This window comes from Brassica oleracea, chromosome C5, assembly GCF_000695525.1.
Source record: "Brassica oleracea var. oleracea cultivar TO1000 chromosome C5, BOL, whole genome shotgun sequence".
NCBI lineage: Eukaryota > Viridiplantae > Streptophyta > Magnoliopsida > Brassicales > Brassicaceae > Brassica > Brassica oleracea.
The window spans coordinates 7,828,215-7,839,865 of record NC_027752.1 but is presented as its reverse complement, the minus strand read 5'-3'; the positions used below and the strand labels follow the sequence as shown (position 1 = coordinate 7,839,865).

The window sequence follows — 11,651 nt, the reverse complement described above, 5'->3', positions numbered from 1 at the left end:
GTGTTTTTAAGTTTGTGGACTATTTCTTCCATTTTATCTGACTCTGATCTGGTCTTTCTGTGCAACTAATTTTGAGGGTCTTCTTTCAGTTATGGCCAACCGATTCTTGTTGTATTCATTTCATATGAAACTTCCATCATTTTCACCATTTTCTTATGTTTTTCATCTTTTATGCATCAAGCTCCAACTTCAAACCTATCTTATTTCTAAATATTTCTTGAATAACATTATAGTAATTTACTCTGGCCTTGTGAATCAAGTTTGAGAAAATAATTATATAGATGAAACAAAAACCCAAAGCAAAAAAAACACTCAAACAACCAAGGCCACATTATTATCTTTTATTTCATCGCATGTAAAAGATGCTTGCAAGGTTTGGTAGATTTACATGTGTGCTTCTGCTTCTAATCATTCATTTGTTTTGCCTCAATATCCTGCAACATGAACTTCATCGTTGGTCTCTGTTTAAGAAACTGAACTATTCGTAAACTCAGGAGTTGTTGGCTGCCGGAATGTTTATGAAACAGCTGTGTTTCATTATAACTAAACCTTAGTGTAATTAAGAAAATATCTTACATGTAGCGTCCTACCAATGTTAATGAGTGGTCTTTTGGTCGTCTTGTCTTTGTCGGGCCTTTTTCTTATGAAGCAATCGTCGATGAAATAAACAGGCTGCTGTACCTAGGCTTTGATTACTTCAACAAACAGGAGTTGATGAGCAAGGTTTTAGAGAATATTCATAAAAAATTGGATCACATCTGTTTCTTTGTGACAACTATAATTTGTGGGACCTGACCTCTGCAGCATGGCCGTTAATCAGCTTCGTCATTTCACCATCGAATGCGACAAACACGGTAGACTCTAAGACATCTGAGACTGATAGCTGCACACAGTACCTGCATAATATACAGAGTTGACATTTGGTTAGCCGTGCTAAATTTTAAGGTTTTTCTTCTTTGCAGTATAAAGTTAGAGTGAACTTAGGTTGAGTATGAATTACCTAACAATCCCAGTAACATCAGCTGGTCACAGGTACGGAACCAGGACATCTCGGTAGGAATAGGGTTGATGGTTTTTGAATCTAAAAAATGTTTTATCGGTGAATCCGATAGAAACTGGTGAGTCTGAGAGTCTGAAGTTTTGATTAATCCTTTGTAACATCGAAACAATGAGCTCATACATGGCTCCTTCTTAGAGAATTTGAAAGGTGTTCAGTCGATGTGTGGTCCTGAATGAGAATGGTCTGCGATCAATAAAAGAGAATAAAAAGTGAGCAAGTTAAAAAAAAGGGAACAAGAAGTGAATCTGGGAGTTAGCCATTAGCAGAAAGGCAAAGTGATTCAGGAAGGTATCTCACACGCTCTGAGAATATACTCATTCCAAGTGATCTAGAAGGCAGTAAAGACTCAATAAAAACAAATAGTGAGATAAATTGATAAATGTCATTACAACGCACCGTTACGTTTCAGCACGAAAGTGAAGGGGTGGGGGGTCTGGCGGCAGTTTGTAGCTGTTGATTATTTTCTGAAGTTGAGCATCGAGAGGATAGAGTTGTTGCTTAATAGGGTAAATACGTATGGGATTTCGTTGCAGTGTCCATCAGTGCGGATATCTAGGTGAACATGTAATAGTGTCCCAGTAGAGAGAAAGAGAGAGATATGCAATAACTTACAGCAAACCTTAGAAGCAAGCATGATTTGCCAACACCAGAATCACAAATCAGCTCCTCTGTAGTAAATGCTGGTGATCGTTCTGAAACGCTCTTGGCCTGTTGTGGCCCACTGCATAATTGGTGATAATACTAAACAGAGTGAGCATATAAATTTCAATCTGAGTTATCTGACACGACTCAGGACAACTTACAATCTGGAGTTCGATAGTTTTTCCATCTTGTTCGATAGTGTGGATTTTCTGCAAAAGATCATTACAAAATTTACAACTTCTAATGATTTTACCCATAACCAACTGATGAGTGGAAAGAGGCTTACGAAGTCAACACCAATGGTGCTGACGTAGCTATCCAGGTAGGAATCATCCTGTACAAAAAAGAAATTGAGACAACACTTCAAAAGAGCAACAACAACACTGAGTATAGAGAGGGAGAGAGAGAGAGAGAGAACCTTAGAAGCAAGCAGATTTATCAACACCAGAATCACACTGCAAAAGAAGCATGTAAGAACAGAGGATCAATTCGATGATTCTCGAAAACCATCTGTGAATTCAAGAAAAAACAACATGTCTCAACCAAATTTCATAGATCTAATAAAAAAAAATACGATTAAACATAATAACAAAGCCAAAATTGGTAAGATTAGCATTCTTCAAAGACATAATTCAAAGACGCTAAACGTCTCATGGATTTGATGAGGAACGTTCTTACTATTTAGGATTCCTGGGATCGAGCTACGGTAACAACAGAGAGGAGATTCTGCCGATCTTTTGTCGGTGAGAACAAAGATTAAGTCGGGGAGAGATAAGAAAACGACGGCTATGTGCCGACGACGTGCTTAAATACGTCTTTGAACACATTTATAGTCGGTGCTTTGAACGTTTACCTTGGTGGATGATAAGGGCCAATGAGGAAGAGTGGGAGGAATGGTAGAGATGTCGTTAATGCTTGAATAAATGTATCTCCTAGCCAAGATCTTAAGATGTTACAGAGGCGATAGTCGGAGGATTCAAGATCCCAAATATCTTTTTTTTGGGATCAAAAACCCTTAATATCTATTGGACCTAAATTGATTATAGAATATTAGCGAAGCTAAAAGATAATGGTTTCAGGCTTGAGAAAGTTAAAAGACACTATTGCATATTGGACTTCTTTAATAAAAGAATGAAAGTCCAGTAAACGAAATTCCTTGTTTCATCATCGAAATAAAGCTGAAGATACGAGTACAACTCTCCATTGTTTTTTTTTTTTTTTCCATCAGGTTTATATTATTAAAAGCAAATGGGTCACGCCCAGATACAACAGAAACACCAAAGGCCCAAACATAAACGGGCTACAACATACGGCCGAAGCCCCAAACAACTTAGACGGCCCCTCGGCCCAACCTTACAAAACCGGACGATCAAGGCCCATGAGAGAAACAAGGAAGCAGAGGAAGAGACACGTGGGATGATCTACACCATTCAGACCGGCATGCGTTTCTCCGCCTCAACTTGCCCATCATCGACTCCGGAAGAAACCAGAAGAGATCGCCGGACCGCTCGTTTCGCCAGAGCTCAGATACCCGCAGAGCCTCCGCCGAAACCACCTATTTTCCTTGCTTTTACATCATGTCGGAGGTCTTTCTCAAACCATCGAGATCTCCTCCGCCACAACCAAACTTCCAACCACTAGAGAAGACATCGTTCTACCCGCACTGTCAACACGCGGAAGAGATCAATCGAAACACGAGATCATCTCCGCCTTTGAACCGCTTAAAACCCTAGACGCGCGCATCGAGAACCACCTAATTGTTGAGTTGACCGACTTCACCTCGGCGGAGAGCTTCATCATCAAAACAAGAACTCCTCCGCCCTGGCCCATAACCACCTAGACAGTAACCACTTCTAGCTTTGCACTAAACGAACAATAGTAACCTTGACCCAAAAGTTTCGGGTTTCTCATCGGCAGCACGGATCTATGAAAGCATCCGCACTCCGTCACCAAACCGGCGAAGGTAAATCTAAGGAAGACTCCCTTCCCGGGAACTTGAACCGGCGTCGGCGGAGCTGAAGGAGCCTCCACCCCCCGGAGAAAAGCCGGCGACGACGGATCTGTGGTAGCCTCCATCTCCCGGAACCACAACTCGAACATGCAATCCGATCTTCTCACGCCACGGCCTCCACGCGAGCGCGTCGTCCCTCCAAGCGAGGAAACCACCTTGGATGATGCCTTCAAGTCTCTCGAGCATACTCCGCACCAAGCTCACAACCGGAAGACGAGACTCGAAACAAGACGTCTTGAGGCTCCTCCGGCAAGACACCAAGCGGAAGAAACACTCACGCCGTCGCTCCACTCTGCCGAAACTTCGCATCCCGAGCAGAGGAGCCTACCCACACAGCCACGCGCCACCAAATCATCGAGAACTGGCACAGATCTACAAAATGGAAAACGAGATCTGGACGGTTCACGAACCGTAAAAACCGACGAATTGAACTGAGCCTCACTCGCTGCCCTCGCCAGGGCTCCAGAGACAAACGACCACCGCATGCGGTAGACCCTCATGAGCAGGCCACCGTAGCTGAAGGGGCGCCGCGAAACCAGAGACCACCGAGCATATCGGACAGGAGCGGAGGAGCAGAGACCAAGCGCAAGGAGAAGACGGAGATTAGAGGTAGAGAGAGCGCCTCCGACTCCGGAGTACCGGACGCCGGAGCAGAGAACCGTAGACGATAAGGGGTCGACGACCCAGAACCCCCGCTCAATTTCTTTTTCTTCCCCCAAGTGATTTTGATTTTTTAATTAGTGCACTTTGACTTTATTTTTTGACTCTCCATTGTTATATAGATAGATAGATTAGCCATTATTTAGGAATATTCCCTTATTGAATTAAAGTATTTAGATAATATTAATTAATTATATTAAACAAAAATTTATGAATAGCATGCCATTGTAAATATCTAACAAAATTAAGAGTAGAATCTTATAAGAAATTCTGATTTAATAGTTTAGATGAATACTTTGGGTAGGTAGTCACGTTTAGCCTGAGAATGTGGAACGATCTTGTTGTTGTCATGTCCCTGACATTACTATTGTACTACTGTCTACGTATGGAGTCGCCTTTTTCTTTTTTTGTGGAATCACCTTTTAGTATTGTAATCCATAACATTCTCAAGTCAACCTGTTCGTCGCTAAGCTCTTTAGCTATAATTATCAGGACTCGAAATTGTTTAATTGTTATTAAGTAACACAGATACACGAAATTTTAAAAAGACAAAAAAAAAATCAAAAAGACTTGCACATACAAGGGGAAAAACACGCACACACATGAAACAATGGCGATATTTGGCCAAGGATAGTCTTAAACAACAACAAACTGACGTCACGTGAATATAACATAGAAAAGATGAACCGTTGTATAACATAACAGAGAAACAACGGCGTCTTGTTTCCTTTTTCTGTTAATGTGCTTTTTTTTCTTCTCAAGGGCAGAATTTTGGATAAAGGTTGGGTGCCAAGCGTGGCTCGACGGACAAGAGAAGAGGCTTAGCCATAAGCAATGCATCATCCTCCTCTAGACTTAACGGTCCATAACCAGGATGGAGTTTCCAATTAAACGCTTGAAGAAACCTAGCCAACATTATAACCATCATGATCGTCCCGACTTTAACACCCACGCAGCCACGCCGACCGGTACCAAACGACACGAAACGCAATTCAGTTTCGACCAGAGAAAGCTCCTTCGATATTCCATCTCCTTCTAGGTGACGCTCTGGTTTGTATACCAATGGATCTGTCCATATTTTGGAGCTCCGGCCTATTCCAGGACGGCCTACATGAATGTGGCTACCTGTCCAAAACCAATATATACTTTCTTAATATATGTATCATATCAAATTATTGGTGGCTCAACTGGTTACTTGTTTGATGTTATCTTTTTTATGTGGGGCGGAGCCATAGAGGTTGGAGGGGGGTCAGCTGACCCCACCTTATTTATAAAATACAAGTTTTTTTTTTAAAGAAAAAATATAATGACCCCACCAAATTTTATAGTTTTACCCCACAAAAATGAAAACAATGAAAAAAAACTTAATTTAATTAGGCAAGTAATAATTACAATTTTAAAATGTTATATAATTATTAGTTACTTTTAGCAAAACATAAAAATCAGATTTTGAAATAGGCAAAAACTCTTCCTTATCCTATTGTTTCATCTCTGCTTTTTGTGAGGTAGAAAATATAAAACATCATGTATGTTCAAGTTATTTTCTTTTACATTAATTTAGTTTTGTATATTTTGCTTTGGATTTTATTTAGAATTTGATAAAACATGAAAGCTACTAATGTATTCACAAGCTTTTGTAAATTGTCTATTTTTTAAAGATTTACGAGAGTTTTAATTTAAAATTTTATTAAATAACTGTGAAAATTTTGTAGAAATAAAATTATGAAAATAGTATAACAAATGTCGGTGACTAGTTTTTAAATGATTCTCTCATTTTTTTGGTTAAAAAATATTTAAAGATTAAAAAAATTAAATCATAATAAAAATATTTTAAGCTATAGAAAAATAATTTTTGTAATATTATTTTAGCCATTTATAAATAATTATATATATATATATATATATAGTATATAGGTTTATGGCCGACCCCTGTACGAAAACATTCCGGCTCCGCCACTGTTCACATGCATCATAATAATATAAAAAACTGTCATGGATTTACCTGTAAAAATATCAACAATATTCCTTATATATACGGTTGGTGGAATATTTTATAATCTAACCATGTACCTTTACAATTGTAAAAACGTAATTCCTAAGATATCATACAACTTTTTACCTTTGGGAATGAAATAACCCCCGAGGGTGGTATCTTGACGAGCCACATGTGTAGGGACATAATGAGCACTAGGGTGAATCCTGAATGTTTCTCTGCAACAAGCTTTTAAATAGTTTAGATTTGGTATGTCAGATTCCTGAACAAGCCTGTCTCTTCCCACCACTTCGTCTAACTCCTTCAAAGCTTTTTTGAGAATCTCCGGGTTCTTTAACATTTCCGCAAGTGTCCATTCCATGTTATTTGCCGGATTATCGATCGCTGCTATACAAAATTCCTGAAACAAAACATCAAACAATAGATTTAATGGGATCCTAAAACAATTAATAAAACTTGATTCTCCATATAACAAAAAAAAAAATCTAAATATCATTTTTAGTAGAGATATTTCTTTTGAAACAAAAATCATGTAAAACTATCCCTATCTACTGCCACTTTCAATAGTATCAGTAGTATATCTATACTGTAATGTATTATTTCGATGATCATAATATTTTGTATTAATACCTTGTAATTGTCTAATGTTATATAATCAATTATAGTAGTAAAATAGTACTAGTGTTTACTTACAACGCATTGAGCTTTGACCTCATCCGGGGTGATATAATACTTTCCATTTTCATCTTTTAGCGTAATGAAAGTATCAATCCAATCTTCAACAGATGCTTTACCACCTTTTTCCCTCCATAACTCCACCCTCTCGTCAATGATCGGATTGTTGTAACTGCGAACTTTATTACAGGACATTACCACCCTCTCCTCTTGACCATCAATGTTCCAACCTCTAAACCATTTTTCCAAGTAATCCGCCGGAGAGAAACTCGGCAAACAGTTTAAGGTTTCGAAAATCGCATCAAGATGATCTTTCTCCGCTTGTCCTAACCTTCCCTCGTCGGAGAAAACATTTTCTTTCGTGACATGTCTCCTTCCAAACAACAATCTCATGGTCACAGCGTAACCATAACCCCTCGAGAACTCTCTAGCGTCAGCAGTCTCAGACCGTTTGTACATGGAGAGAAGGTAAGCAAGGAGGTTGTCCGCTTCAATAGTTCTCGCAGCTTCTAACATGTTTAATGTTTTAACGGACATAATCTCCGTTCTGATCACTCTTTTCATCTTCATGAACTGTTCACCGTAGGGTGTGTTCCCCATTGATTTGTGATTGCCTCCGATGGTTCTCATGTTGAAAAGATTAGGCCGGTCTGCGAAGTCGGCGTCTCTCTCTTTAAGCGCTTCTCGAGCGATCTCGTCGGAGTTTATGATGATGGCGTGTGTTCCGGCGAAGTTGAAACATGCGATATCCGGTTTTTGCCCTTCCATGGCAATGCCGACATATTTGTGCCTAGGACGAGTCATCATTAGTTCGGGTAAATTGCCTAGGATGGGCCATCCTGGTGGTCCGGGAGGAAGCTGACGAGACCGGTCTTTGGTTTTGGTGGGTCTTGATAGTATTCGGCCAAGCAAAGTGATTGACGCCATGGATAAGATAAAGACTAGTAGGATTTGAAAAGGGTATGGTAACGATGTGGTAAGGCTCATCATCATTGTCATGATGTTTGTGTGTGTGAGTAGAGAGAGAGTTGTGTGCTCGTTAGCAATGAACACTTAACAAGTTTGGGAATATGTCTCTTGTGTCTAAGTATTTATATATTCGATATCATGCATGTGATGCTCACGTGAGGGTTTGGGCTTATGGGTAGGTACTAAGGAAATCACGTTTATATATTTTGTATCTAATTTCCAGCGACTGATCATGTTGAATAATAAATACTAGGTAATAAACTATTTAATCTGCGCAAGATGCGATTATTAATTTTATTATTTTTTAATAAAGAGACATTAAATCTGGTCAATCTGGATATCAGTTCGGTTTTAAGATATTTTTTTTTTAATCTCTTAAAATATAGCTATAATTCTAAACAATATTTATTTTTGTTTGCTTGGTTCCAGCTATTGATGTTTTTGGTTTTCCCGTTATAATCAAAAATTATTATTATTTGTTTGGTTTCAGGTTATATGAAATGTCGAACCAATGGTTTCATATTATAGTTTCTAAACATATAATAGTTAAAGAAAAGGAAATAAAATTATTAAGACAAATCATTTCAATACAATTTGGTCGATAGTGAAATAAGCACTACAAAGAAATATTTCAACTTCCAAGAGAATTAGATACTTCACTTATGGTGAATATTTAGTTATATAGGTGTTCACGTCAATGTCCACATGTATGTGTATGTAAAGTATATAAATTTGGTTAGCAAATATATAAAGATAATTTTAATCAAATATTAAATGACATTTTTATTCAAGATAACACATGAAAGATAAAAGTTTTAAAATAAAATTAATTTAAATTAAAATAAGCCTAGACATTGGTGAATTTTCTTTATATAAAAAAAATCAAATTGTATCCAAAAATAGGAGTGGACACGGATCGAATACCCGGGTATTTGGAGGTATTAGTATCGATTCGATCTGTAGCCAAATTGTCTCGGATATCCAGAAAATTTTAAAATTTTCACGGATTTCTGATTTGATCCGTAAATAAAATTAAAAAATTAAAAATAAATGAAAATGTAAAAAAAATATAAAATAATAATATTTCATTACAAAAATAAATTATTATTTAACTTTAAATTCTAATACATAATATAATAAATTTAATACATAAAATATTGTAAAAATTATGTAAACTATAATATATATAACTTATATATATATAATTCTTTAAATATATGTATATATATGCATATAATGGATCGAATCGGTTATATGTTCCTAAAAATTTTAGTATTTTTGATTTGCTTCGCTTTTTATAGATATTGCATTTTAGTAATTGATTTGCTTCGCAGTGTTACAAATATCTAAATTTTTTGGTTCAATCAAAACGGATAACAAATCGAATCAAAAATTTACGAATATTTTGCCTAGCCTATCCATAAATAATAAAAATAATATATGTACAACTAGACTTTCGACTTCTTATCCGTTTTGATTTGAATCGAAAAATCTGGATAGTGTGAGTTTTATTGGAACATCACACTTGAGTTTTATATTTAAAAAAAAAAGTAAAGTACATATTGTGAACATATTTATGTAGAGTTTTGCTGAGAAGCTCTTTACACGTGATATGAGAGCGTGCTCATTCTCAAATCACTGTAAAACTACCACATGTCTATTATAGTGTGAACACATTTATTACAATGTTTATCCTTTAATATATAAGGGATTTATAGTTTGGTTGATTGAAAGTTGAACGTTTGTTATCAAAAGAAATGCATGCGGTTGTAGAAGTGGTGTTGTAAAGTTTTAAATAAATAAAAAGAATTTTTAAATAGGTTTAACAAAAATAAAAAGAAGTTACTTAGTCTTTATAAAATGGCAAATGGATTGAACGAAATGGTGAATAGCTAGCTAGGTTTTGAGAATGCATAGTTCTGCCACTCATAGCGAGCATGTAGCACGTAGGAGGTTCTAGATTGCTGGGTTGGCATGGCTAAGATTTTTTTTTGGTAAAGCATGGCTAGCAAATGTGAACATCGAAAAAAGTTGTGCCTGGAGCAAATATAGCAGGGTCTCGAGAGATGCCCATATCATGCCCCAATGTACACTATCTAAAGTCTGTAGTCGTTGGGTGGAGGTTCTCCTATATGAGGCTAATCTGGGAGGTCATCATGAGGTTCTTCATAGGTTCGGTACCCACACGTCTCAAACTGAGTTGCTGATATTTGATGACTAAAGTAATTTCCAAGACCAGTACTTTTAATTGGGATATGTTTAATATGTTTAATAATTAAGATCAGTCTAATGGTTTCATCCATGAATATAAAACTACATGGTTTCAGTCTAATAGCATTTTAGCATTTTTTTTTTCTTTCTTATTCTAGTTATAGAAATATGTTATTTTAGAAGAATACATTAGTGTAAAAGGCAATAAAATACATTGGAGATGGTTTTAGTTATGCATGGTCTTTTAAGTATTTTTCAAAGAAGCAAGAAGATTACAGGAAATTAGAAGAAAAATAACTGAACAAAAATGAAGAATAAATGTTTGAAAAATGTATGTAAAGAAATTCTATTATAACAACAGATGAAAAAGATAGAGAAGGCGAAAAGTGATTTGGTACAAAGGAAATATAATTTTGACTAGAAAGTAAAGGGGAGCTCTTGGGTAGGTAACCACGTTTATGGATCTCTGTATATCGAAATTCCATTGGTCTATGTCGTCGATGTTAATCTAGAAACATTAAATCAGCAGTTCATTAAAAACGCTCATTATTTATATCTTGAATATATAAATGAACTTGTTTAAAAAAACGAATAAAAAATGAACTTAATAACGTAATATATAATTGAAATGTTTTCAGTATTTAAATTCACGAAGTGACGTTTTTTCAAACCTTGTTGCTTTTCTTAATGGTTTTTCTTTTCGTTTCTTGATGTGAATATGTAATACACGGATTTATTTGAACATCTATATTTTTGTTTTCAAAGAATCTTATTGTAAGAGGAGTACATAAATTATGCCCCTTAAAGTTACAAAAAAAAATAATAATAAATTATGCCCTTTTTCAAAAAAGAAAAAGAAAAGAAGAGTACATAAATTAAGTAACTACCGTATATTAATATGCTTGACTGTAATCTTCTAGTTTCTTTCAAACAAAAAACTAGAATCTTCAAGTTGCCCTAGCTAGTTCCTGCAGCTGTACAAGATAAGCTTAATCTTGCTTGACAGGGCATGGGAGATATGATTTCTTATCAAATGAATATGGTTCTTATCGAATGTATATGGTTTGATAATTGATCATTTGGAAGCTTAAGTAATCTTATATATTTTAAAGTATTGCACCAAAAATATATTTTAAAGTAGAAAGGTCTTTAACTAAGTACAAAAACTTAGGCGAAATAGTTTTGTTACGTGTATACAGATCGGCGCACTTGTAAAAATACCAGAAATGTTCCATGCACTTTCCGATTTTAGTATAATTAGCTGCTTTTAATGAGGAGCACTAGATATGTTGACAAGAAAAATAATTGAAAAAGTTTAAGGCGTGGAGTAATCGAAGGATAATCACGTAAACCTTGAAAATAAATTTAGGAGAATATATATTCTTCGCTTTACAATATATCTAAGTTTCTTTCACAAATTTTCTGTTTTT

At 36.0% G+C, this 11,651-nt stretch overlaps 1 protein-coding gene and 1 long non-coding RNA gene across 13 annotated transcripts; both read right to left on the bottom strand.

Annotated features, from left to right (window-relative positions):
* Nucleotides 1-200: 200 nt before the first annotated feature.
* On the bottom strand, nucleotides 201-2,833 carry LOC106343858. Of its 12 annotated transcripts, none has more exons than XR_001270047.1 (9): nucleotides 2,556-2,833; nucleotides 2,121-2,157; nucleotides 1,989-2,036; nucleotides 1,864-1,911; nucleotides 1,457-1,781; nucleotides 1,181-1,243; nucleotides 1,001-1,081; nucleotides 577-896; nucleotides 201-434 (listed from the first exon to the last, which is right to left on the bottom strand). It is a non-coding gene; the product is annotated as an uncharacterized LOC106343858 (long non-coding RNA). The 12 variants fall into 12 exon arrangements; XR_001270039.1 differs by adding an exon at nucleotides 2,381-2,436 and having other exon boundaries at nucleotides 1,001-1,243; nucleotides 2,556-2,831; XR_001270040.1 differs by having other exon boundaries at nucleotides 577-695; nucleotides 797-896; nucleotides 1,001-1,243; nucleotides 2,556-2,831.
* Nucleotides 2,834-4,861: 2,028 nt separating this feature from the next.
* On the bottom strand, nucleotides 4,862-8,099 carry LOC106343089 (dihomomethionine N-hydroxylase-like). Its single transcript, XM_013782219.1, has 3 exons — nucleotides 7,060-8,099; nucleotides 6,493-6,766; nucleotides 4,862-5,498 (listed from the first exon to the last, which is right to left on the bottom strand). Exons 1-3 carry the CDS (start codon nucleotides 8,038-8,040, stop codon nucleotides 5,131-5,133), a joined length of 1,623 nt encoding a protein of 540 aa, XP_013637673.1. The 5' UTR covers nucleotides 8,041-8,099; the 3' UTR covers nucleotides 4,862-5,130.
* Nucleotides 8,100-11,651: the final 3,552 nt, after the last annotated feature.

Bases quoted from the DNA above. Each gene is read 5' to 3' on its own strand.
- LOC106343089 (XM_013782219.1), bottom strand. From the start codon at position 8,040: ATGACAATGATGATGAGCCTTACCACATCGTTACCATACCCTTTTCAA. The intron at 6,767-7,059 runs GTAAGTAAACAC...GTTTTGTTTCAG, and splicing joins AGGTCAAAGCTCAATGCGTT to GAATTTTGTATAGCAGCGAT. The intron at 5,499-6,492 runs GTAAAAAGTTGT...GGTTTTGGACAG, and splicing joins GGGTTATTTCATTCCCAAAG to GTAGCCACATTCATGTAGGC.